General features: G+C 56.9%; 1 protein-coding gene across 9 annotated transcripts; it reads left to right on the top strand.

The window, feature by feature from the left end:
- Positions 1–372: 372 nt before the first annotated feature.
- Positions 373–26,075, top strand: DMTN (dematin actin binding protein). 9 transcript variants are annotated; one of them, XM_012726875.1, is made up of 16 exons: positions 373–580; positions 16,218–16,415; positions 16,640–16,714; positions 17,091–17,246; positions 18,096–18,140; positions 18,504–18,603; positions 18,970–19,026; positions 19,262–19,414; positions 19,932–20,056; positions 20,314–20,419; positions 23,753–23,817; positions 23,969–24,020; positions 24,172–24,179; positions 24,347–24,412; positions 24,679–24,759; positions 24,888–26,075. In XM_012726875.1, exons 2-16 carry the CDS (start codon positions 16,398–16,400, stop codon positions 24,999–25,001), a joined length of 1,221 nt encoding a protein of 406 aa, XP_012582329.1. In that variant the 5' UTR covers positions 373–580; positions 16,218–16,397; the 3' UTR covers positions 25,002–26,075. The 9 variants fall into 9 exon arrangements, with proteins under 9 accessions (XP_012582329.1, XP_012582328.1, XP_012582331.1 ...); XM_012726874.1 differs by lacking the exon at positions 373–580 and adding an exon at positions 5,690–5,801; XM_004685415.2 differs by lacking the exon at positions 373–580 and adding an exon at positions 7,516–7,901.

The raw sequence follows: 26,075 nt of genomic DNA, 5'->3' as shown, positions 1-26,075 counted from the left end.
AATGGGCTATCTGAAGGGGGGTTGGGGTGGGGTGGAGGGACCCCACGAGACTCCGCTGGTAACAAACTTGCTTCTCCAAGAGGCGCAGAGAAGCCAGGTGCTAGCCACGAAGGCGGAACAGGTAGAAGGGGCTCTCTCTGGATAGCCAGCGGCCGGGCGGCGCACTCCGGCAGGCAGGTGGCGGGCAGCAGAGCCGGCCTGCCCGGGAGGCCAGGGATGGAGTGGGCCCCAGGCGGCGGGCCCTGTGCCCCACGGGAGCCTGGCGCCCGGGGCGGGCCCAGGCCCTGGGGACGGCCGGCGCGCCCCTCCCTCCGCACCGGCTCCGGTTTCCTGGCCTTCACGGCGTCCCGTGCTACCTGTTGGGGTGACGAAAACTCAAACCCTGGGACCTGCTGAGGGCGTGGGGCCGAGCCGAGCCGGCGTCCAGCCGGGACCCGGGCCGAGGCGCGTGCGCGGGTGGTGGGACCCACCGGCCAGGCGCCCAGGGCGGTGTCCACGGAACAAGGCCCCGCCCGCCCGGCCGCCCGCGGAAGGGAAGCTGAAGCCTCCTTGCCTGGAGCGAGATTACGTTTTTTTTCTGGTGAGGAGTGTGGGGGTGGGGCAGGAGGGCTGAGGTGGAAGCTGAGGGCAAGGAATGGCCTCTTGTTGTCCCGGGCCCCCGCTGGTGGCTGGGGCCACACCTGAGTGACGTCTCCCCGAGAGGGCTGCCCCAGAGAGACCTCATGGGTGGGCTTCCCATTCGGGCCTTTGGGTGTGAACCCAGAGGCCACAAAACCCCCCTTCTTTGCACTCCCGGTGGCGCTCAATGTTATTTTAGGGGGAGACTCTTAGCAGCACCCCCCCAACCCACCCCCAAGCTGCTTTCTGGGAGAAATACCTCACTGCACCCTCTTCTCTGCGGATTGACCGGACCCCTACTCTCAGCCTCAGTTTCCCTTTCCTCTTCTTTCTGGGAAAATGCTAGGAGCCGGGATTGTGGAGACAGATGAAAAAAGTAAGTTCCCTTTCTCTCCCCCTCTCCCAGAAATTGCCTAAAAATAAGGGCAGAATGCAAAGCTGGGAGGGGCCTCGCTGTCCTCAAATAGGGAGGTCAGTGAAGCAGCAGTCAAGTCGCTGGGCCGGGAGGTGAGGGGGCACTCACCTCTCCCACGCAGAGTGGGGACAGAGAAAAGCCCCGACACCCCCAACTCTGTACAATTGAGGTGGCAGCTTCTAAGAGGAAAGGCCCCAGGCCCCAGGACAGACATTCTCCCTCCAGCTTGTCATAATTGCTTTTCACCAGGTTGCTTTTCTTCTCTCCCCCTATCACAAAGAGCCTTAATCCCGGTGGAGACCTCGGGAGACCCAGACGTGTTGGGGGTCGTTTTAGGGGGTGGGGGCTGTAGGAGGGTGGTCTGTAGCCACAGCTGATAACTGGTGAGTTCAATGAGATTTAAAACACAGGGGCAACGCCCAGCAATTACCTGAGGACAAAGGGTTGGGAGCCCCCAGGTGTGGAGGACTGGACTTTGTGGGGGCTAGGGGAGGGCTGGAAAGGAGGAGTGTTGGAAAGGGGGAACTCTTACAATCCCTCTGATTTCCGCAGGAATTTGAGACATTCTTTAAAACTTCAGACTGCCTCCCCCCACAGGCTCTCAGCCCCACCCCCACCCCTCCCTGGCTCGGGTTAGAGACCGCTTCAAAGGTGGACAGGGTCCTTTGTCTGGCCTCTGCTTTCTTCCCTGCCTTTCTCCAGCCCCTCCCTCCCTCTCTTTGACCTCCCCAGCACAGACAGGCCTCTGGGGGCCGGCTCCAGAAAGCCCTCTCTGTTTCCTTTCTTGCTTTTTGAGGTGAGACCTGCCAGGGAGGGAAAGAGAATGAGGAAGGGCCAGGAGGAGGGCAGCTTTGGAGGCCTGTGCCTTCTCAGAGAGCGCGCTGGCCCCACCCCAAACCTGGAGAGTAGCGTTTCTGATGCCTGTTGTAGCTTCAGGTCCCTGGCTTGGTTCAGTGAACCTTCTCTCTTCCTTTAATGTCTCTGCCCCATACCCAGTGACTATTCAGACTCTGGGAAAATCTGTCCAGCTCATTCTGAACTGGCAATTTGAAGATGCCCGAAGGATGGAGCCCCAAAAATTGAATCTTTGGTAATGGGACCTCAGAGGGACCTGATATGTGTGGGTTGGGAAGACTTCCACCAAGGACCTCAGACCATCCAGAGCAGGCTACAGACACCCTGCTTGCTTGTATATGAACGAAGCAAACTTAGAGCAAGATGATGCCACCCTGAGGAAGTGACGAGGTGGAGGGAGATTGCAGTGGCATGCCTCAGCCCTGGTGCCTTTTAGGGTTACCAAGGACTCTGGCTAAGAATAGCCTACATATTGATCTCCCTTCCTCTGTCCTGTCCTCCAAAGAGCCCATGAGGCAGAACGGAGCCAACACAGGAAATGGGGAGGAGAGGGGGGGACAGTCCATTCGCTCTTTAGTCCTCACGAGCTGGCTTCCACTTACATCACTATCCAGCCCTGTCCCTCTGAGACCCAGGGCCAGTGACCTCCCGCTTATCAAGCCGAAGGCTGGTCCTAGATGCCCTCCCCTCACAGCCCTGGGCTTTGCCAAGGACCACCCTTTCCCGGGTCTCTCCTCCTTCCGCCTTGGTCACCTGCCTGTCCTTCCTTTACTCTGCTCGCAGCCTTGTCTCTTTCCTGCCTCCTGTTCACAGCAGTGTTTCCTGAGACCTCTGCCATTCTCTGTTTCCTTGTTCTTTATTCTATTCCTCTTTCCCTGTGCAATCTCAACATCGCAGCTAACATCCCCTTGCCCATGACTTGTTCTTTCCCAAACTCTGGAGCCCTGCCCCACGTCAGACCTCACTATCTCAGCGAGACTGTGAAGTTTCCTAAATGCCTCTCTACCTCCTGACCGGGACACCACACCGTTTGCTCAGCTTCCCTTACCCTGCCATGAACCTCAGCTCTGCCCACATTTCACAGTCTCTGCACACTCCTTCATGTGGTTTTCAAGATTCCTGTACAGCCCTGTCCAGACCCTCTTCCCAGTTCTGTCCCTCCTCACCGCCACCCGCTTATAGAATGCTGGCGAAAGTGCAACCCTTGCCATCCAGCAAGCATGCTGCACCCACCCTGGTCCGCAGCATTCCCACCGCTCAGCACGCTCTTCCAGATGCCTGCATGTCCAGATGACGGCCGTCTTCTCTGTACCCCACTCGCCGCCAGAGGTGGCATCCTCTGTGGCTGCTGGCATCTCTGCCAGGGGCCTGCCTGGCTTATTGTGCTTGTGTCATCTGCATTGCCAGAGAGCAAGTGCTTCAAGTTGTAGAAATAGTTTTTGCCAACAATGTCCAGCATTTGCAACACAGAGGAGTTATCTGGGAATAAACTGACAGAAGGTCCAGAAAGAAGTTATGCAGAATGCAGCAGCCTGCATCTGCTCCAGCCCAGACAAGAGACCAGAATCCTGCCTTCTTCCTTACATTGACTCGGGTGGGGAGGGACCCTACACAATCCCTCAAAATCTTTTCATCTGACATACAAGCACTCTACTAGCCTTTGGCCGCTAAACCAGATGGGCAGAATACTGTGTCACCCTCATCAAGCACTTGAAACTTAACTGTTTTGGAAATGTCGTCCCCCAACCCACACCTCTCTTACGTGGAAGCTAGCAAGTAGCATCTGATGTAGGCCAAAGAGTGAAAGAGGAAATAAGAGCCTCTAGAATAAGGACAATAGTGGACACAGGCCTCAGAGGTATACCAGGCAGCTCCCAAGGCTTGCTCACTTGTCAGGGCTCACTTAGGGGGTGAGATGATTCCCTAGCCGTGTGTGTGCAAGCTCTAACTCAGAGGCTAAATACCATCAGTCCTTGCTGGTGGGGGTACCACTTAGACTGCCCCAGGTCCTCGGGCCTGGAGGGGGTGTTCTCACCCGCCCCAGCTGGCTCCCAGGCACAGTGGGTGTAAAGGTGGAGAGCCTGCAGTTTGCGCAATCCTTAGAAATGAGCGGAATTTCGGTCAGCAAAGACCGCAGAAGGGAAATATTGAGAGTGAAAACAGCATGAAAAGAAAGACTTTGAGGCAGAAAACGTAAGGTGTGCTGAGGGAAAGCCAGCAGTTCCTGGGGCTGGCTAGACCTGTGGGTTGATGTAGAGAACTGGTGAGAAGTGTCTGGGCCACATTACGGTCTTTGTGCTACTGAGGGGCTTGGGAAGGGGGGGTGACTAAATGCAACAAGAGGTCAGGGTTTGGGGGAGAGGCTGGTCTTGCTGAGGGCTGAGGTTTGGGGTCTGCTTGGAGAGTCAGAGGCCCGGTGCTTAGAGGCGGGTTGTGTTGCTTCCAAACGCCGGGGAGACAGGCTCTGTCCGTCTTGGGCCCCTGACCATACTTTCATTCCTCCGGTGCTCTGTGGCCTGTCCTCCTCAGGGCCCAGGCCTAGCCAGCCTCCTCAGGAGTTAATATTTAGACAGCATAGGCACAGAGGGAGTGTCCCCGGTGCTCCCCCTTTCCCAAAGGTTGGTGCGTGGGGCGGGGCGAGGGGCACTGGAGTGAGACCGAGAGAACGCAGAGAAGCCAGGCCTGGGAGGGGGCCGGCCCAGGCCAAAATCCTGTCAGGACGTCTGGCACCAGTGACCTTGCTGAGAAAAGAAGCCAAGAACTAGGTGTCTGGGGCCCTGAACCGCCTGCCTGAGAGGGGCTGGAGTCCCACCCCCCTGTTGTGGACACAGGTGCCCATCCTCAAGGCCTAGACACTCCTGAGCCTGAAGGTATGCTATTCCTATTAGCCTATGGCTAGCGGTGTTCGGAGAGCCGCCCTGGAGCCTGGCTAATAGGCTCCTGGCCTTCAGTGTTGTCTGTTTATAGAGGGAAAGTTCTGCTTCTACCTCAGCCCAGCCTGACTGGGTGGGGGTGGGGGAGGCAGGCAGACAGTAGAAGACCCTCCAGGTGGTTTTGAGGAGTCTGGTCTTCCGGAGGGGAGGGGTGCAGAGAAGGGGAGCATGTCTCCACAGGACTAGGCCAGGTGGAAGCAGGTGAGAGAAGGGTCTCCTGACCTGACTGTGCCCTATCCCCAGCACCCTCCCTTCGCCCCCCCCCCCACACACACTCACACACACAGATCCTCTCAGCTAGGAATGACCTTGACAGCCGCTACACCTCAGGTCGACAGAGGGAGCCCTAACTCTGCAGTCCCCCGGATTCCAGGGCTGATGGGAAGAAGACAATTCCTGCCCCAGGTGGCGTGCCTCGTGGAGGGACATTCCTACGGAGTAGGGGGCAATAGTGGGAGCGGAATCTTGAAGGAGTGGAGGAGTGTGACCCCAGGTTCTGACTGCCTCCCGGGTCAGGAGAGTGAGTGGGTCGCCACCGCTCTGACCCTTCACATGGGCTGTCCACTCTGTGTTTCTTTGGTTCTCTCCCAAATCCATGCGGAGCTTTCTGGAAAGGGGTGAGCTCCCTAGTCCTGCCACCCTCTCCAAGGCCGCCTGTTGTCTGGCCCTGATTAGGGTTCTCCTGGGTTCACTCCAGGAACAGTCTTATGGCAGGCGGGGGCGACTTGGTGGGGCTCCGTGGGACCTTGGCCCCCGGAGCTGCCGCAGCCCTAGCCCAGCCGTGAAGCCAGCCTCAGACCCCCTCCCTCCACCCCTGAAGAAGAGGCCTTAGGAGCCAAGGCAGCCTCCTCCCCCTCCCTGCCTCGGCTGAGCCGGCAGGTTGTCCTGGCAACGGGAGGCGGAGAGGAGATGCGCCGAGGGATGGAGGTGTATGTCACCGAGGAAGCTCTGCTCCTGCCCCACGCCCCAGGCCCTTGAAGGTACAGAGAGCCCTCCCCTCCCTTCCCCTCCTTTCTCCACAACCCCCCACTCCCGTGCTTGTTTCCCTGAGGAGGATGCTCCCCTCTCCACCCTGGTGCAGCGACGCCTACCCATTCCCGTGAAGTGCCTTGTCCAGGCCGGTAGGGTCCTTCCCGGCAGCGGCCTCAGCTCCTTCCAGCCCCACCTCTGGGGCTGCTCACACCGGAAGACAAATCTCTAGGGGTGGGGTCTGGTGGGGAGAGAGCAGGGGAGGATCCAAGATTGTGGGGAAAATCAGGGGTCCTAAAGGGTTGAGACAGAAAAGCACCTGCCTCTTGGTCCCCTGTGGGGGTGGGGGGCTGTGGAGGAGCAGAAGCGGGGTGGAGCCAGGGCGCACCTCAAGCTCCCAGGCCCTAACTCCAGGGCAGGCTGTGGGGCTGAAGGGGCAGAAAGCAGAGAGCTGGGCTGGTTGTCCCCTCCAAGGCTGCCCCTACACCCGCACATCCAGAATGCCCCCTCCTGTACCACCACCTGGCCTGTGTTTTTTTCCCCCTGTAGTTAGATGGATCCTGTGTCTCTCCCCCCACCCCAAGATTTCTCCCCAGCTCCCCACCCCCAGCACGCAGGCAGAGCTACCGGTCTGCATTCTCTCTGCTCCTTCTCAGTCATTCAGCTCCCTACCTCCTGCATTTTTCCTTTCAGGAGCCCATCCTTCAGGGTATGTTCTCTGCTTCCCACTAGCCAGATGCATCCTTCTTTCCAGTCCCTACCTGTCTCTCCTGTTCACTCTTCTTTGGGAAAGAAACCCTGGTGGGGTGGGGGCACATCTTCACCAGTCCCCCTCAACACCCCCAAGGTGGTTTTCCATTCAGGTACTCAAGAGCCCCCTCCCCAGACCCTAGATCACCCCAGTGACAGCTGACACTATCAGCTGACCGGCTGTGGGCAGCGGTTACCCGGGCAACAGTAAGGGCTGCCTAGGTAAGCAAGTCTGCTGGAGGTGGAGGGGAGGGCTGGTCAGGAGGGCTGGTCAGGAAGGCTGGCCGCTCCCTCCCCACCCCAGGGTCACAACTGAGTCTCTGCTCTGAGCTCCACAGAGCCAAAAGGCCAAGACGGAGCCGAGCCCAGCTCGGCTCCCAGAGAGGTGGAGGTTTTCCGGAGACCTGGAAGCCACCTCCCTGTGGTTCTGTGCCTCAGTGCCGGACTTGGGGTCACCTGGTAGGAGTCCCTTTTTGATGAAGGGACTGTGGAGAAGCAGCGTCCTTCTCCTTCAGACTGTGCTCTGACTTCCCAGGGGATTCAGGTCACCCAGTCTGACCTGGTTTCTCACATTCTCCCACGAGTCCCTCCCCTGGAGAGGGCTAATTCTTGGGTGACTAAACAACATCCCTGCCCACACCCCACCCCTGGCATCTGTGCCCTTTTGCACCCCAGGGAAGCCGGGCCCCCAGAGGCTTCGGTTGCTACTGTTCGGTGATGAGAAGGAGAGACAGGTGGTTGGAAAAAGCGGGCGTGGTCACCCCTCTGTTATCTGGAGGGCCCCCTCCCCTGTGGAGGTTGGGGGGCTGTGAGGGTGAACAGCATGGCAGGTTGGGGGTGTGGGAAAGGGAAGAGGCCAGCGACTGGCCGCGTCTGCTTCCGATTCTGCTTCGTCATGATGCCGGCTTAGTGTTCCTCTTGTTTGAAATGCGTTGAGCTGCAGTGAGCCGGTGGAAGAGCAGACACAGGCAAACACACACCCTCCACCGGCCACACGCTATCAGCTGGAGGTGGGGAGGGTGCTGGGAGGGGGAGCCATTGGCCCGCCTGCCGCCACCGCCAGACGCAGCTCCCCAGCTCCGATCCTCTGAGCCACTGGTGCAGAAGCTGAGTGGGGGCCCAGAGGGAGGTCAGGCCGTCAGCTGAGACCACTCCCCTCCCTCGCCAGCTCCCCACCCACTCACCCCAAGCCAGCTTTTTTCCTGTTATCGGAGCTCCCGGGAAAGCTCGGCTGGGTGCCTGGAGGAGACGCCTGTTACCTAGGCTGTGAGGAAAAGCAGCGGCCCTGGGAGCTGGGCCTGTGCCCCCTCCCTGCCTGGTCTTGGGGCCTCTGAGCACCTGGCCACGGGGTCTGGGAAGAGGTAGGTGGCAGGGACTCCGGCCCCTCTTCCCTGTGGGTGGGCGCTTTGGACTACAACCGCTGTCTGGCAGTGAAGCTTTGGGTGGGGGGTGGCGGGGATGCCCCCACCCCCGAGGGACGGAGTCAGCTCTGGCCCCTGACTCAGAGGGAGAGTGGGGCTGGGTGGCTGGGTGGCCAGAACCTGGGACTGGTGGGGCTTGATCTGATCAAATCTCCTTCTGATTTGGGGAAAAGGGACTGGGATGTGCCACGCTGCCACCCCGGGTCCCTTCTCTGGTGCCAGAGGTGGGGCACCAGGTGGCCAGGGGGTGTTCCTCTGTGGAATAATGGGAAAAGGAAAGGGCTGCAGCCTGCCTCCCTCCCACCAGGCCCCTTGGGGTGGGAGTGCTCATACAGAGCCCCGGATGCTGTTGGTGTGGCCCCTGCTTGAGGAGAGAGCCCTAGCGAACCCCCTTCTAGCCCAGGACTGGCCAGACTGGGGTGAAGGCCAAATGCCGAGTTGGGCTGAGTGGCAGGGCGTGGCTCCCGGCTCCCTAGGCACAGTGGGCACACTGCTGAAGGCCAGCCCAGCCCACATGCCCTGGAGGAGCCCTACCAGCCTTACCCTCCGGGCCTGGCAGGCTAGATGCCCGTTCCTGGTGTTCCCTCCCAAGAGACCATGCACAGGAGGCAGAGTGCCACGGGGCAGGCCTAGGAGAAGGAAGCCAGTCTCTGGCTTTATGAGCGGGAGGGGGGCATGAGAAGCCCCAGGGCCAGGGTAAGTGGGGGGCTGTCCGTATGTCGCTGTCCGCGTGCAGCCCTCCGGGAGAGGTGTCAGCACATGGTGCGGTGGCTGTGAGCGCGGAGAGCCGGTGCCAAGGGGAGGGTCGGTGGGTGGGTGCGAGTGGGCGTCAGCCACACCATGTGTCACTGTGTGGGGGCCTCACCGGGAGCGTGGGGGAGTGATCGCGCAAGCAGGGTGCGTGAGTGCTGCAACTGCTTCCGTGTGGGTACACGGCCTGTGCCCACGTGAGTCTGGCTGGGTGCTGCCTGCCTGCCCTCCAGCACCCTGTGCCAGACACCTGTGCTGGGCTGTCCATCCTGGGGTGCAGGTCTGAGGCATCCCTCTTTTAGGGATCACAGGTATGGAGAGACCAGAATAGGAGGGCTGCAGAAAGCTGAATTTGGGATCCAAGACCCTCGCACGCTCCCTGCCTGTTGTGTACAAATGACACTAGTGTCTGCACCTGCTAGAGAGGCCAGAGCAGGACCAAGCAGTGTGGGGCACAGGGGAGGGGGAGGCACAGGAAGAGGGGCCCTCCAGAGGGAGGGCAACGAGAGAGGAGAGGGGAAGTCAAGCTAGGAGGGAGAGGGGGCAAATGGAGGCATATTTGTGTGGGGCACAGGGCAGGAAAGGGGCCTCTGGGCCCCGCCCTGCTGTCATCGGAGCAGGAGAGGGCCTTGAACAGGTGGGTTCTTGGGTCACACCCAGATTCTGGGCTACCTCCTGCCCCCCTTCCCCAGAGTGTGACAGCCCACTGTATAGTGCTGGCATTACAGGACAGGCAGACAGGCAGAACGGGGCTTTAAAGCTGCGGCGGAGGATAGAGCAAATGAAAGAGGAAGGGTTTGCTCTGCCAGCCCTGGACAAAGCGCAGGCCTCGGGCGTCGCTGCAGGAAGGATGCTCTGGGGGCACCGGTGCAGGTGTGCGCCAGCCTCGCTGCTGGCCATGTCTTTTGGGCAAGTGTGTTGTCACCTACACACACACACACACACACACACACACACACACACACACACACACCAGGCCCCGCCCCCCCAGTACCCTGGGGCCTTCCCTGCGGCAGCTTTTCCCATCTCCGCCCTGGGGTGCTGTTTTGGGAACGGGTGACCTAGCTGGATCTTGCCTTTATTTCTGGCATTGAGTTGTTGCCACAGTAACTGCGGGGGTGGGGCTGGGAGGGGGAGAGGGTGAAAGGGAAACAGGCAGAGGGAGAAAAGATGAAGAAAGAAGGACGGAGTGAAAAACAGCAGAAAGGGGAGAGGCAGGGTGGGGGAAGGAGAGGGGCAAAGGTCCTGCTGCCCGCCCTGACCCCAGCCCACTTGGCTGGCCACCTCATTTCATGATTCGCTTACTGTCTGTAGCCCAGCAAGCTTCCTCCCGCCCGACTGAGCCATCGCCTCAACCCCTGAACAGGCCAGCAAGCAGCATTCTGGTGGCTCTGCCAACCCCATGGACCCCAAGCCCTAAGTTCAGATTAAAGCAGGGCCTCTGGGGCCTGCTAAAGCAGGGTGGGCCTACAGAAAAGACAGGCCTGGGCAGGAAGTCCAGCTTGGCTTCCACTTGGGTAGCCTTTGGTTAGTCAGCCTCTAGACGAAGAAGTCTCTGTGTTATGTGAAGTGAGGGGAAGCTTGACGTCCCTGGTATGGTGACTGGCACACATCAAAGGCTGGTGGCTTGGAGAGGAGCAGACTGGGCTAAGGACGCGAGACTGGGCTTCTGCGGGGTGACCCTTCAGTTGTGACCGTCCAGAAGTGGACCACAGTCTGGTTATCCCCACCTGAACAAGAGCCAGCTGGGGTGGGTGGTTCTTATCACTGCCCCCAGGAGCTGAGGGTGGGCCTGTGGGTGGGGCTTGGCTGGCAGCTCAGATAAGGCCCTGCTGGAGGCAGGCAGGTGGGGGTGGCAGGATGGTGGCCGTGAAGGGGTGTGTGAAGGAAGCCTGCGTAGTCGCTGAGCTAGGTGTCCCTTCCGCTGGACTTGCCTTCCTCTGTGGTCCTCTCCCTTTCCTTCCATCGCCCCTCCCCCTTCCTGCTGCAGCCTGCCCTCTGGGGCCAGTGCAGGGAAGGTTTTTGGGGCCCAGGGAGCACACGTGCATAGGGGAAGCAAGTATGTGAGGAAAAGGGGTTGGGGTGGAGGAGGAAGAGAGAGGGGGAGAGGCAGGTTGACTAGTCTCGCAAGGAAATTACCTTTGGGGGGGGGGGCGGCTCCACGTGTGTAGAGTTAGCAGTTGCCCACATGACAAGACAGGATTTAAGAGAAGCCAAGAAAACCTTTTCTCTGGAGCTCAAGCATGCCTGGTTATCTCTCTCATACATTCCTCCACTCCTAAAACATTTTCCCTTGTGGCCTAAAATTTCACCAGAATAGACCCAAATTAAAATCCAGATGACCCTCAAAAGGGGGAGATCCTAAATTTGCCAACTTGCTTCCTAACGCCCTGAGGGCTGGTGGGCAGGGCCTTGGGGGTGTGGGTCAGGGCTGAGGGAGAGGAGACCCAGGCCTAAGCGCCAGGACTGGAGACAGAGCAGAGCCCCACTGCCCCCCCCCACCCCCCCAGCACACTTCTGAGTGGCTGCGCCTGTGTGGTGGTGGTGGAGGGGTCCTCCCGTAACCACGCACTTTGGTGACAAGGCTCACCTTGCAGCCCTCACCGCCCTCCTTGGTAGGGTGGTCACTCCCCCCCCCCAGTCACTGCCCCCTCTCTACCCCCACTGCAGTTGGTGTTCAAAGGGCAGCCACTCCCAGGTTCAGCCCTGCAGACTCCAGAACACAGAGTGGATCTCTCCACTGTCCCTGGCCAGCTCAGCCTCGGCCCTCACCTGCCCGCTGCAGGGTTCTGCTTCCCTAATGCACTTCCGGCTTCGCCTGACTTCCACCCTCCTTGAGCGTCCCCACCTGGCCTCACCGCTCACTTCCTGAGGAAACAAGCCTCCCGGTTGGCCCACCTCCCTCTGCATGCCCCATAAATCCCTAAATGCCTGCTTCTGCTCCTTTTAGAATTAGAAGAGTTTGCTGAGCTTTGCTTCCAAACCAGTCCGTCGGCGGGGCTGGACAGAAGCCTGCCCTCCTTGAAAGCTTCTCTCCCTCTACTTTTCAGGGCCTGCTCCCTCCATGGCCTACAGACTATTCACACTTTCTCCTCCCCTAACCTCACCTCACCTCCTCCTTAGGCACTCGTCTACCCCTCCTGCCCTTCTGGACGTGCACCCCACGCCCCTGAATGTCCCGGCCAGGCCTCCCTCACCTGCTACCCCCAACCTTGAGGCAGCACTGTTCCTCCAAAATAAGCTCATCAGGCCCCACACTCAAACTGCGAGTTATCACTCCTTTTCTTACAGTGGCTCCATGACATAATACTTCCTCAGGCATCTTCCCTTCCTTCAATATTTACTACATATGTCCTAGTCTAGACCTTTGGCTAAAATATAAAAAAAAAAAAAAGTATTAGATTGGGCCCTCCCTGGTGGTGCAATGGGTTAGGACACAGCACTGCAAGCTGGCTGCAGCTGCTTCAGTGGGAGTTTGATCCCAGCCCCGGAGGTGAGCCACCTGGCACAGCAGATCTCTCCTGAACCCCCTCACTGCTCCCCTTAGCAGTGTAACCTCCTCCATCTGCCTGTTCTGCTCCCCACTCTGTCCCTGGCGATTCCTCTCCCCACCCCTGCACCTTTGGCCTGTACCCCAGTTCTGTATGCATAAATAAATAAATAAATATTTTTAAAAAATCACTGGATCAGTCCCTGCCTTCCCAGAGCTGGCCGTCTCTTTTCCTCCTCCTCCTCCTCCTCCTCCTCATGCCATATCTGGCTGCTTTTTCCTTCTAGTCCCCCAGGATGTGACAGTGACGTTCTTTTTCCCTCAGCAACCTTATGTTCAGACCACCTCCAGCTCAAATGGCTCCCAGATCTCTGTTTCCTGCCAGCCTCTTCCCCAACCTCCTCTTCTTCCTGGACATTCCTACCTGTTCACTTACTCACCCACCTCGTTCTCAGCCTGGCAAAAGCTCAACTCATTGCTTTCCGTTCTTCTGTCTCTGGAGCTTGCAACCTGTCCGCCTTATTCTCTGTATCAAGTCCTATTTTGCACCTTCTGCCTCTAGGATTTCTCCTAGCTGTCACCTTTTCATCTTTGGTCCCTTGCCCAGATCCAGCCCCGTAGTTCCCCCGCCCCCAACCTTTGGCCACAGCCTCCTTGCTGGGCACCCTGGGGGCTGCCTATTCCTGTTCAGTCCCCCAAGCTGCAGCCACATTCATTTTCCCAAAGGTCTGGATCCGCCACTTACTGGCTTAAAAAATATTTATTTATTCATACAGAATTGGGGTACAGTCCAGAGATGCGGAGGATGAGAGGACTCACCAGGGACAGAGTGGGGAGCAGAACAGGCAGATCAATGAAGTACACTGCTGAGGGGAGCGGCAGGCGGGTCAGAAGTGGTCTGCCGCCATGTGGATCTCCTCGGGGCAGGCAGGGATCGAACTCATGAGGAAGTGGCCTAAGCTTCTTAGTGCAGTGCTTTAACCTGCTGCGCCACCAGGGAGGGCCTGGCTTAAAAAATACTTTAAGCATGCCATGGCCCCCTGTTGACCACGGAATACAATCTCAATCCTCAATCCGTTAGTCTGAGTTCACAGCCTTCACAAGCTGGCCCCCAACCTCCCACCCCACCCCTAAGCCCTGTGATCCAGCCACATTTGCTGCTCCCCAGACTTAGTAGCACTTCCCAATGTCCTACCCTCACCCCGCTGCTTTCTCTTTCAAGAATCCCTTTCAGTTTTTGCATGATCTCAAACTGGGCATCCTTCAAGGGCCAGCTCAAATACTTCCTCCTTTATGAAACCCCATTTACTTTCCCCTCCTCATATCCCACAGGAGTGACCACTCTCTCCTCTGACCTCTCACAGCTTCTCATACTATCTTATCTGGCACATGTAGTGTTCTGCTTTGCACGGAGTTATCTCTATCTGTGTCTCATTTCTGGAGGGACAGCTAAGTTCCTTTGATTCATCTTTCTGTTCTCCATAATACTCACCACAGAGTATGATGCTATAGGCATTGCAGAAAGTATTTGATGAAAGGATAGAAAAACAGTACATGAACAGGTGGGTAATGATGAGTGGATGAGTGACTAAATGGGTGGATGGACAGGTGAGTAGGATGAGTATATATATGTATGCATGCACGGATGCATGGATGGATGGTGAGTGGATGGATAGATGGGTGAGTGGATGATGGATGGATGGATGGTAAATGAATAAATGGGTGGATGAGTGGGTACCTGAGTGGGTACATGGATAATGGGCTAGTTTACCTCTAGTGCTAAGCCCATGTATAGCAAATTTGTCAATGATTTATCAAAGTAAAAATCAGACATGAGTGAAAGGGAGTTAACAGATCTTCAAATATTTATTGGAGGTTACTATGGTTGTCAGACACCTAGTGGAAAGCATTAAAAAGTGAGTTCTAAGAAGGTAAGAGAAGAATGATGCTCTGGAATAGAAGACTCTATCCATGGGCACCAGATACCTACTGTGACTTTGATAGCCGGATTCTTGTCTTGGAGTTGCGTTGGCTCTTGGGAACAGTGGCAGGACCTCGCGTATGCCTGTGATGCACCCGGCACAGTACGAGGCTGGCTCTGTCAATCGCCCCCATGCTCAAGCCCCAGTCATTTTCAACTCTTTGACTCTGGCCAAGTTTTAACCTCTCTGAACCTCAGTTTCCTTGTCTGTAAAATGGATTCACCTTGTGGAGTTGTTATAGAGATGCAACAAAAAATAATCCTTATAAACTGTCGAAGTGCCTACTTAACGTATTAAAAATGGTAGCTGCTATTATTATTTTATCCTCCAAAACTTAGCAGTTGTTCAACGAGGGAAAAAACATGTTTCCATGTCAGGAAACATATAATCAAGGGCTGAGTTAGTTACCTGGTTCTCTCTCTCTCTCTCTTTTTTTTAACCTGGTTCTCAGATTCAGTTGCCTGGTTCTCTTTTAAGTCCCACTGGGATACCACTGAGGACTGGAATCACAGGGGAGGCCTCCCAGAGGAAGAGGGCTTGAAAGATGGTTGGGATCTGAGAAATACAGAAAAGGACTGAGAACCGGAGATGGTCATGAGCCGAAGTGGGAGTAAGGACTGCTTGTGCAGCAAGGGCTGGTTTGGGTGGTGGAGACAGTAAAACAATGGCCTGATACAAAGTAGTAGGTGATAAGACTGGGAATACCAGTGCCCTCAGTCTTTCATGATTCTCCATCACAAAGAACACTAGAAAAGTCAGCTAAGTTCACCAGTCCTTGGGGGATGGAAATAATAATAGTAGCTAACACTCCACACAGAATTGTGGTTTTTTAGCCCTTTACCTGTTATAAACTGACCTGATACCCAGAGTACCCTATGACACAGTAACTGTTACTCTTCCCCATATTACAGATGAGAAATGTGGCACAGAGAAAAGTTGCCCAAGGTCACACGGTTTCTGAGAAGCAGGGTCGGTACAATATCCAGGTGGTCCACTCTGACCTTTGACCTTAGCCACAGTATGGTGCTGCCTCTTCCCTGTACTTTCTGTAGCCATTAGGCCCTTCACTCTGGCTTATGGTCAGCAAGTGGAGAGGAGAGGCTGCCGGCTGCCCCTATCACACTGGAAACTCAGCCAGGCAGTCACTGAATGGTTATTGTGTGGGCTGTGGGGGTGGGGTGGGAGGGAGCCGCTAAGAGTTACTGAGGAAGGACAGGGAAGACTGGGCTGTGGCTCAGGGGATTCTACAGCAGCAGACAGTGCCAAGGCCCTAGGCACTCCAGGGGTGCTGAGTGGGCAAGCAGCCCTTCAGAGGGCAGCCCCAGCTGGGAGGCAGACCTGCGGCCATAGGATGCTTTTCCAAAAGCCTGTGAGACAGGTTGAGGGAGCCTTCCCCCCCCCTCCCGCCCCTCCCCCCTCCTCCCACACCAGTTGGCAAAAGGGATGGAGTCTCCCTTGGCTGGGTGGAGCCTGGAGCAGAGTGGCAGCTCAGCCCCCACTGACCTGACCATGCAAAGTGGGCTTCCTTCCAGTGCCTCTTCCCAGTGTGTCCACCTCACTGGCATGGGTCCCTCTGTGTTCTATCTTGCGGACTTAAGGTGGCACAGTAGGTTGGGCGGGTGTGGAAAGAGGGAGGCCAGCATAGCGCCAGAGAGAAAAGTCATGGCAGAAGCCGAGGGCAGTGGGAAGCCTGGCCTGGAACTGGACTGCGGCCTGTTTCGCAGGGGCAGGGCAGGTGTGACAAAACAGGGGTGTACAGGCTGCACCGCAGACCTCTGGCCCCTGCCGTCATTTCCTTTCCAGCCCGAGAACAATGGCTCAAAAAAACAAGTGCAGCCCCATTCACTCTCCTGCGTTGGTCCACATGTCTGGCCTTCCTCAGGGCTGAGCTGGCCGGAAGCCGGTGCCCGGTGCCCAGGAGGGCCCTGCCGCCCGTCAGCCCAGCTCTCCCACTCCCAGCGGAGCCCGAGGGGCTGCCGCCGCCGCCCCCCCCCCAGGTACACCCCCGGCTGGCACGTTCTCCCTCCCTGCCAGGCCCAGCACTCGGTCTGCAGCCGGGAGAGTCGCCGAGGGATGAGGACGCTACAGCGCAGTGGACCGCCCTCTCTGCTTTCGCGACCGCGAGCGCGCAGCGCCCCGGAGCCGGGCAGAGCCTGACGTCCTGTCGTCTCCCTTCGCGCACAGGGCTCCGCCAGTGACCTGCCCCGCCGCTGCATGGAACGGCTGCAGAAGGTGTGTGGGGACTGCGCCCACCGGGTGGGGGCCAAGTCGGGAATGGATGGTGCCACCTGGTGTTTGTCGGCAGCGCCGCACCCCGGGACCCCAGAGGCCTAGGGAAGCCCTCTGGGAGGGCCCCGCCCCCCCCACCCCAAGCTTGCTCTGCCACCTTCCAAGAGCCCTGCCTGGCCCTCGCTCGCACCACATTCCCACCCGCCCCCCCTTCTCACTCTTCCCAGCAACCACTTACCTCCCCTGGGAGCGTGAGCTCCTCCAGAGACTCCAGCGTGCCTGGCTCTCCCTCCAGCATCGTGGTGAGTACCCTAGGCCACCAGCAGCCTCAGGCTGGGAGGAGGGCGGGCGGGGTGCCCCCCCTGACTGAACAGCTGATTCACTCAGAACCTCCTGGATGATAGTGCTACTGGGACCTACATATGCAGAGAAGATTCTCCATACCCCCTTCCACTGGGCAGGTCTGGTGGTACCCCAAGTGCTAGACCACCGGCTGTCATTTTTAAGGCTACCACTGAAATCCTTAAAATTGAAATAGTAGAAATGTTAACTTACAAGAACCGTTATGTAAAGCGGCCCCCTGTTCTCTCCTTAACACATTACAAGCGTGGCTTGTGAGGCCAGGATTGTAGGGAAGGCTTTCAGCATACTCACTCCACTTGCTCTGTTTCCTCTCAGGCCAAGATGGACAATCAGGTGCTGGGCTACAAAGACTTGGCCGCCATCCCCAAGGACAAGGCCATCCTGGACATTGAGCGGCCTGACCTCATGATCTATGAGCCCCATTTTACCTATTCTCTCCTGGAGCATGTGGACCTTCCCAGAAGTCGGGAGGTGAGGGGTGGGAGGCCCCTCTGGAACAGGACTTGAGGGACGGGCTCGCCCAACCACACTAGTGTGGGGGGGTGTGGACTGCCTTTCCTGCTCTCTTTCGGGGGGGGGGGCAGACTGTGGGGGAATCAGCCTGCTGACCGGTGCCGGTGAGAACAGGAGAGAGGGGCTGGGGTGGAGGGTAGCGCTGTGTGGAGAGTGGGAGGCCATGTTGCATGGTGGCAGCACAGGGGGCTTGGGCAGGAGCAGGGAGGCGTGGGCAGGAAGAGAAGGCGCTTGCAGGCGCTCAGGAGCACCGAACTCAGAGGCTGGAAGTCTTGCTCAGTGAGCTGTGTGAATGTGTGGTCTGTTTCCCCTCCTGTAAAGTAAAAGTGATACTGCTGCCTGTCCGCCTCACGAGGTAGTCAAGTGCATGGGCTAACACTCAGCGGGTACTGGGTAAACTGTGCTTGAGAAAGGGGGGAGAGGGGGCCAGGCTGTGGGGAGGCCTAACGGCCCTTGAGGAGCCCCGACTCCATCCTGGATGCTGGTAGGTCTCCTCCCTCCAGTTCGCTGTCAGGCTCTGGTACAGGGACTTAACCACCTCAGGGTAGCCCTTGTGCACTCACACTGCTCCGAGGTCTGTGGCTTCTTCCTGCATCCAAGGGGTAGTGGGATTCTGCTAGAAGGGAGAACAGGCCCGGTAAGAATGCAGAGCCAGCTCTGGGAACTGGCAGGATTGAGGGAGAAGAGGCCATCAGAAACTGGCCAGGCAAGGGTGCAGAGTTGAATGGGGGATGGAGAGGCCCCTGGGGTTTTAGGGAGGAGGGTTTAATCCTCTGTGGCTCTGACCAGCCTGCTCTCCATTCACAGCGCTCGCTGTCACCCAAATCCACATCCCCCCCACCATCCCCAGAGGTGAGTCTGCCCTACTCTGACACTTGCCCAGCCCTGCTCTGACAGGGCCCAGCTCCCCTTCCCCACACATTTAGACCTGGCTCTGCGGGGGCCCAGGCAGTGACAGAATCAGTGGCTCTCACCCTGTTACTGGCCAGCTCTGTGCCCAGCCATCTGTCTGACCCAGGACCTCATTCACCCTTTTTACCTGGGCCATCAGCAGGTTGAGTCCTTGGATATCCTGCCTCTTCCCTGGGGTTGGGACATGTGGGCCGCTAGGGCGGGGGACAGGATGAGGGAGTGAGGTGAAGTAACATCTACATGGGTTGGAGGGGGTAGGTTGAGGACCTGGGAGCTGCAGGGAACCATCTTTGTCCCCTACAGGTGTGGGCAGAGAGCCGGTCCCCTGGAACCCTCTCTCAGGCTACAGCCCCAAGGACCACTGGCACCCCCCGGACCAGCCTGCCCCACTTCCACCATCCTGGTAGGTCAAACCTTCAGCTTGGCTGCATCCTTCCCCTTCAGGAGCCCCAGACCCCTCCTCTCAGTTCCTTACTCTCTGGAGTAGTTGCACACCATGGAACTGGCTACCACAGAACTGGGGTCCCCAATGCCAGGGTCCCAGGAGAGCTCCCAGAGTTGGTCCTGCTGCATTTTCCTCCTTTAGAAAAGTGCAACAAGTCCCCCAGCCTGAGGACAGCGCCAGAAGCTTCCATGCTGCTGTGGCTTTTGGCAGGAACCCTTGAATTTCCTACCTTCTACTGTACAATCCACATTACTGACGGCCTTCCCCACCACCCCCACACCCTTCTTCCCCTCCTTCTCAGCTGCTCTCATTCCCTCTCCACAGAGACCACCCGCCCAGATTCCAACATCTACAAGAAGCCACCCATCTACAAGCAAAGAGGTGAGGGTTCCCCTAATTGAACCCTAGCCCATCGTATGCTGGGGGCATAAGGGCTGTCCTTGGTACTGAGGGCTGGCACCAGCTATAACTTCATAACCTTTGCCCAGCTCTAGGTGTGCTTTTATCTCATGTTCTCCGGTGAAGGAGGGAAAATGAGGGAGTTGGGGGCTATGGATAGACCAACATGGTCTCCAGGGCAGGGTGTGCCTGGACTGACCCTGACCTTCACCTGCAGAGTCCATGGGAGGCAGTCCTCAGAGCAAGCACCTTATCGAGGACCTCATCATCGAGTCATCTAAGTTCCCTGCAGCCCAGCCCCCCGACCCCAACCAGCCAGCCAAGATAGAAACTGACTACTGGCCATGTCCCCCGTCGCTGGCCGTCGTAGGTAAGAGGAGCTGTTGGAGAGCAGCAAGGGGGAGGCCCAGACACCACCTCACCAGCCTCCCTCTTGGCCCCCCATTGAGTCCCCTTGAACCCACTCTCATCCCAGCCCTCACCCTATGTCCTACAGTGTCCTTGCGTGCCCTTACCACCTTCACGAACCCTCCAGGCTCAGTGCTCACCCATCCCCTGCATTCCTATGTTCTCAGTACAACTTTTTATTAGTCACTTGTTCACTTTTCCATTCATGTATTGGACGTGAACATCAACAGACATCTATCAAATTCCTGCCGCATCCTAGTCTCTGTGCTAAGAGCTCTTGCAAAGAGAAACAGAACGACCAAGACAAGAGCTTGGTCCCCACCGAATTTAAGTGTGGAGTGCTTCACTGCAAGGCCAGGCCATGTTGCTTTAATTATTGTTGTAGTAACTGGAGTGTTCTCTTTAAGGGGCAGTAGACACCTACCGGCAGGGGTGGGGTAAGGGTGGACTGACCCTTCTGCTTGCTCTTGTTTCCTCAGAGACAGAATGGAGGAAGCGGAAGGCATCTCGAAGAGGAGCAGAGGAAGAAGAGGAGGAGGAAGAGGATGACTCGGGGGATGAGATGAAGGCTCTCCGGGAGCGGCAGCGAGAGGAGCTCAGTAAGGTAGCACTGGCCGCCCTCCACTCTTAACCCGCACCACCCCCGTGTTGTCTTGGGGAGAGCAGGTCGGACTCCTGCTCTAAAGGCAGCCAAAGCCCATTAGCTGTGCCTTGGACCACAACACAGGCTGTCATGGGCCCCCCGGGGTGCCTGGGCCCCCAGGAAATCAGTCTCTAGGTCTGCCGGCAGTCTACCCAACTCTGAAAATTTGGGGGATGAGGAATGAATTTCTGAGTCGTGGCTCCTTCCTCCCTCTCCAGGTTACTTCCAACTTGGGAAAGATGATCTTGAAGGAAGAGATGGAGAAGTCACTGCCTATCCGGAGGAAAACCCGCTCCCTGCCTGACCGGACCCCCTTTCACACCTGTGAGTGCCATGGTGGGGGTTTGGATTCACCTGGCCAGGCCCAGAGCTGGCAGCAAGAGGCCTGTTGCATTTGTCTGCCACCCACCTGGCACTGTGCTGCCAGGGGCATGAGAGACCCAGGACTTGGGCTCTGCCTCAGGCGCTCATGATCTCCCCAGGCCGGGAAACCCGCCTTGGGGCAGGACTCAGTGGCAAAAGAGCATCATCTAAAGTGAAGTAGCAAATGTAGTTTAACCGATATTTACTGAGTGTCTGCTGTGTGCTAGGCACTGGGAAATATAGACCAAAAAGATTTTCCTGTCCTCCTATGAGTCCCATCAGGAGGGAAAGGCACTGGGGTTTAAACTGGGCTGCGTGGCCAGTTGAGGTGAGATGAGACTGTTACTTTTGGGGCTTGGGAGGGGTGAACTGAATCTTGTTGAAGAATGAAAAAGTGAGCATGGGAGAAAAGTTTCCGGTGCAGGATGGAAGAGGAAACCACCTGGCCAGCTCCGTGGGCCTCTGGGAGCCTGGCATAAGAGAGCCAGAGTGTACCGTGAAGGGTGGGGACAGGACTTTGGACACAGCACCTCTGACCACCCAAACCTAGCCCAGACTTCCTTAGAACCTGGTAGCTGGGAAGGAGAGGAGGATCAGAGAACCCCAAACTACAAGTTACAAGGTCCCTAAGAGCCTAGCCTGGAGTCTCCTGTCATTGTTCTACTGCTGTCTCATGGTCAGCCGGTCAGTGGGCAGCCCAGACTCGAGGGGGGACAAAGAAATGCCCCTTACCGAGGGAGGAGCCCCGCGTCAGGATGGGAGGGTACATTGCAAGCCATCCTTGGAGACAGCCTACTATACTTTCCAAATCTAGGTAAGGACTAAAAATAACATCCCGTCTGGGGAGGGGAAGGGCTGGAGGAGTGAGTAGGAGGTGGGATCTGCACTCATGGCGGTTTGAGTGTGGGAGGTTCAGGACAGATAGTTGAGTTTTGTCTTGGCGCCAGGTGCTGACGAATCTGGACCTGAGATCATGAAAGATGCAGGTTTGGGGAACAATAAAGAAACTGGCTGGGGTGTTTTGGGTCTGAAGCACCCTCTGTGGGTGTGGAGGTGGGAGCTGAGCCTGACCCAGTGGGAAGCTGGAGGGGTAGTCTTCAGCATTTTTGTATTAGGAAGATCAGGAGAAAATGAGCCCTCCAGAGAGGGGAGGGCGCTGGAGGCAGTGCCAGGTGAGCTCCTTCATCTGGGTGCAGTGGAGGCTGCCGGAAGGACAGCTGGCCTGGGGGTGTGGGAGGCTGGCTTGAGAGGCTTGTTCCTCGGAGGGGTAGGGACCAAGACCTGGGAAATTGAGGTTGTCTCAACAGAGCATAGAGGGTGAGGCATGGTGAGGCTGGTGCAGGTTTGGAATAGTTTCTAAAGGAAAGAAACTGACACAGACTTGGCATCTGCAGGGATACTAATCTTGCTGCTGCACAGACTGTGTCGGCAGAGGAGCCTGATCTGTCCAGAGTTCTGTAAGGAAAGGGCTGCTGGGCCAGGTTGAGCTGCTGAGTGCTCATCAAAGCAGTGAATGTATCCAGCCACAGGTCAAAGGGCAGAGGAGGTGGGGGGAATCGAGACACCGGAGGTTCCCCGAGATTGCCGAGCTGCCAAGGAGACTGGGGAAGCGGCAAACAAGGAGGTGTGGTCTCAGAGCAGGGTCTCAGATGGGGGGGGGCTCCGGGTTGACATGTTAGTGGGAAGGAAATCTGGGGTAGCCATTTGAGGGGGTTGTCTCATGTAGGATGGAGCTGGGGGAGTCAAGGAACTGCCAGGGTTTATGTAAGGCTAGGGCATCCCCAAAGCTGCAGGTGATATGGCAGGGGACAGTCCTAACAGGCCTGCGAACAGTTGAGGCTGCAAGAATGAGGCAGCTAGGTCTTCTGAAGGTTGAAGTCAGTCTCCAGTTTCCATCAGAATTTGCTGTTCAGCCAAAATTTGCTCTTTAATTTCCATTTTGGTCTTTTGAAGTTCAGTAGCCAAGTCTACCTCGCATCGCAGGCGACGTCCTTGCTCATGTGAATGATCAGTTATCAGAAGATCAAGTAGGTTCCACGTAGCTAATCAAGCCCAACAAGTTAGAATCATGAGCAGGTGTGTTCTTGACTTGACAATTGGAATAACCACTTGCAAGTGTAAATCAGCATTCGAGACGAACCTTTTTGGTGCTTTGTAGGTTGAAGTTCCATCAGTCCGTTTAAGTAGAAATGTACGCCAACTGCACAAGTGAAATGCTTCGTGGATGAATGATGACTACAAAAGGGATCATTTTAGGTGATTAGGTGAAAAAAATAAAAGTACTAAGGGGGGAAACACCCACATTTTGGGCTCACTCATGAAACTTGCAAACAACTTCCAGCCCAGGTTGTCTAAAATGCAGCCCTTCCTGGTAGCTGAGATGAAGAAATAGCTTTAAGATCTGCCTAAACTAAGGACCTTAGGTCATACAAAATCCTTCCAAGAGGAGCCACTGCGGAAAACAAATTTTCTTGAATTATAATCTGCAGTGCTGGGAAGTCTAGTGAGATTCGGAAACGTGCAAGCTGAACACGACAGCTGATGGTGCCAATGTGAGGTTGTGCAAGTGAGCAGCTGAAGGTGCAGAGAAAATGGCTTCTGTGTTACAACATCAAACACTTGAAATTTGATTACTGACAGTTCTAATAGAAAATATAACAATCTGATTCTTTTTACTGAATTTTATTTAGATTTGTTTGTACCCCAGAGGTTCTCAACATCCTCCATATCATAGCACGACAGCTTTGGCTATCAATTTTAACACTCAGACATCGGGCCCACAACGTACCTGCTGGGCCTTATTTAGAGAGGGGAGGCATTAGAGACAGTCCAGCGCCACACACAGTGTCTCTCTCTCTCTCTCTTTTTTTTAAAGATTTATTTATTTGTGCATACAGAACTGGGGTACAGGCCAGAGGCTCAGGGGTAGTGAGAGGCTTCACCAGAGACACAGCGGGGAGCAGAACAGGCAGATCGACGAAGTACACTGCTGAGGGGAGCAGCGGGCGGGTCAGGAGAGGTCTGCCACGCCATGTGGGTCACCTCCGGGGCAGGCGGGGATCGAACTCATGCGGAAGTGGCTTTAGCTTCCCAGTGCTGCGCCACCAGGGAGGGCCCCACACAGTGTCTCTTACTGAAGGTGATGGACAAGAGCTCAAAGCCAACAGAGGTTCACAGCTTCCCCAGGCCCACCCTGGCAGGGTGACTGGGGGGTGGGGCGGTGGGGGTGGGGGTAGTCCTCTCACAAATGACTGTCAGGCCAAAGGGACTGAACCAGGGCCTCTTGTCTTCCAGCTTTGCACGGAGGAACGTCTAAGTCTTCTTCTCTCCCGGCCTATGGCAGGACTACCCTGAGCCGGGTAAGGGTCCTAGAGCAGAGATGACACACTAGCGCAAGGGGTGCACGTGAGGCCTCTGAGGGACTCCTTGGCATGGGCAAGGCCCTTAGTGTGAAGGGGCCCAGTGCAGATTGCTCAGCTCCGCTAATCCCATCCCATCTGCCCTTTCCAGCTTCAGTCCACGGACTTCAGCCCATCATCGGGGAGTGAGACTGGAAGCCCAGGTGAGAAGTGGGGAGATCTGATGCCAGCAAGCTGGAAGAGGGGCACCTGTGCCATGGCATGGTTCTGTGGCTGGAGGTCAGGGAGGCTGAGCTGGTAGGTCAGAGGCTGCTGAAATAGCTGTCTCTGAGTAATGCTGCTTCTCTCCCGCAGGCCTGCAGGTGAGTGTCATCCGGAGGGGAACACGGAGCACCAGGAGCTAGGACTGGCAACTGCATTGTCGGGGGTGGGGGGGGCACAGAGATCCTGGTGAGAAGCAAGAAGCCCACGGTGAGTCTGAGAGGTCTCCCTGCCCCACTCTGGCTCACTGCGGCTTTGGTCTCCCCAGAACGGAGAGGGCCAGAGGGGGAGGATGGACCGGGGGAACTCCCTGCCCTGTGTGCTGGAGCAGAAGGTGAGGGGCAGGGGTAGAGCCAGGGGTGGTGGGAGGGCACTTACCATCTACCATGGGTGGGCCAGCGGGGGAGAAGCCAGAGCAGTGAATGGCTAAGGGGCCTCCTGGAGTTGAGGTTGGGAGGGGCCCAGGCAAGTTGGGAGAGAGAAATGGCAAACTGGCATGGGCCCCAGTCGCCCCTGAAGGCTGATATGGGGCCTGGGGGTACAGGGGGTTATGCAGACTGGGACCTCTGTGAGCCTGAGCCAGCCCTCTCCCTCCCCCAGATCTACCCCTATGAAATGCTGGTGGTGACCAACAAGGGGCGAACCAAGTTGCCTCCAGGTGTGGATCGGATGAGGCTTGAGGTAGGCTGGGGAAGTGTGCCCGGGTGACAGGGCTACCCAGCGGCTGCCGGGCAGGGAGCCTGGGGCCGGTTGTTGTGAATGCCCCCTTCAGGCACTCATCCCAGCCCCATGCCCTGGTCCCCTTGCAGAGGCATCTGTCAGCTGAAGACTTCTCCAGGGTATTTTCCATGTCACCTGAAGAGTTCAGCAAGCTGGCTCTGTGGAAGCGGAATGAACTCAAGAAAAAGGCCTCTCTCTTCTGATCACCCCACACTCTCCATGACTGGCCCTCAACCCTGCTGCTTCAGACTCTGGAGTGGGGGCTGCTACACCTCAAAGCATCATCTCTCGGGGGAGTGGTGAGGGCGCTCAGTGGGGTTGCTCCACCCCCTGGTGGAGGGCATAAAGATCTCCGCAGTGCCAGCGTTCTGGGGCCCGGACTCTCTTCCCCACGAGGAGTCTTGTCTCATCCCTGGTCCTCACGGCACACGTGGCCTGGTGCCCCCCACACAAAGAGCAAGAGTGTGTGCCCTCTCCCTGCCCCCACCCCCACATGAAGTTCCCCAGAAACAAGCAAGGAGAAAAGGACATGGCACTTAGTGGGCAGGCCTGTCCTGACCAAAAGGTGGCACCCTCTGGCCTAGCAGGAGGAGGGTAAACATGAGGCAGGGAGGGAGAGCGTCAGGGCCCTGTGAGCCTGAGCCTCCTCCTCACCTCCCCTATCAGCACCCCCTGCACTGGGCATCTAAGCAAGCAGGAGCTCAGCCTCCAGCAGGGAAACACCTGCGTCCAGCTTGCCCTGTCCTCTCCTTGCACCCCAAGCTCAAAGCCTCTTGCTCCAGCCTGTGGCTTCCCCCAGAAGCCCTGGCTTAGAGTGGAGATGTCACCTATACGAAATCCCAGTCACTGTCAGCCTCCAAGCAGAGTGAGCTAGAATGCTACCTTCTAGCACCAGCTCAGGTCCTAGGCACTGCCTGGGCCTTCAGGCGCCCTTGGATGGGATGGGAAGGCCAAGCTACCAGACGCCCTGGTGTCCCGGCTACCAGGTCCCACCCACACCCATGTACCCCTAACTATGCTCTTTAAAGAATGTAATTTATTGGGGCACCCCCTAGCTGCTTTCTTCACCTCTCTGCCATACCTATTCACACTCCCAGCTTTTCTCCTCTACAGACATCTATGTGTATATAATTATATATATATATGATTATTATTTTTTTGCCTGGATCTGGGTTTCATTCCTGCCCAGACCCTGGCATCCCTTTCCATGGTGTGTATGTGACAATGCTGGGGGAGGGGACTCTGCTTGGAATTAAAAGGTTGCATTGGGTCCCCAA

The sequence above is a fragment of the Condylura cristata genome, unplaced genomic scaffold (assembly GCF_000260355.1).
Source record: "Condylura cristata isolate star-nosed mole 26May11 unplaced genomic scaffold, ConCri1.0 scaffold00018, whole genome shotgun sequence".
Taxonomy (NCBI): Eukaryota; Metazoa; Chordata; class Mammalia; order Eulipotyphla; family Talpidae; genus Condylura; species Condylura cristata.
Note: the sequence above shows the minus strand (reverse complement) of the source record. Positions and strands in the feature narration are given on the sequence as shown.

Excerpts from the sequence above, each read along its gene's own strand:
- DMTN (XM_012726875.1), top strand. Across the intron at positions 17,247-18,095 it reads ACCTTCCCAGAAGTCGGGAG|CGCTCGCTGTCACCCAAATC; the intron begins GTGAGGGGTGGG and ends CTCCATTCACAG. Across the intron at positions 19,027-19,261 it reads ACCCATCTACAAGCAAAGAG|AGTCCATGGGAGGCAGTCCT; the intron begins GTGAGGGTTCCC and ends CTTCACCTGCAG.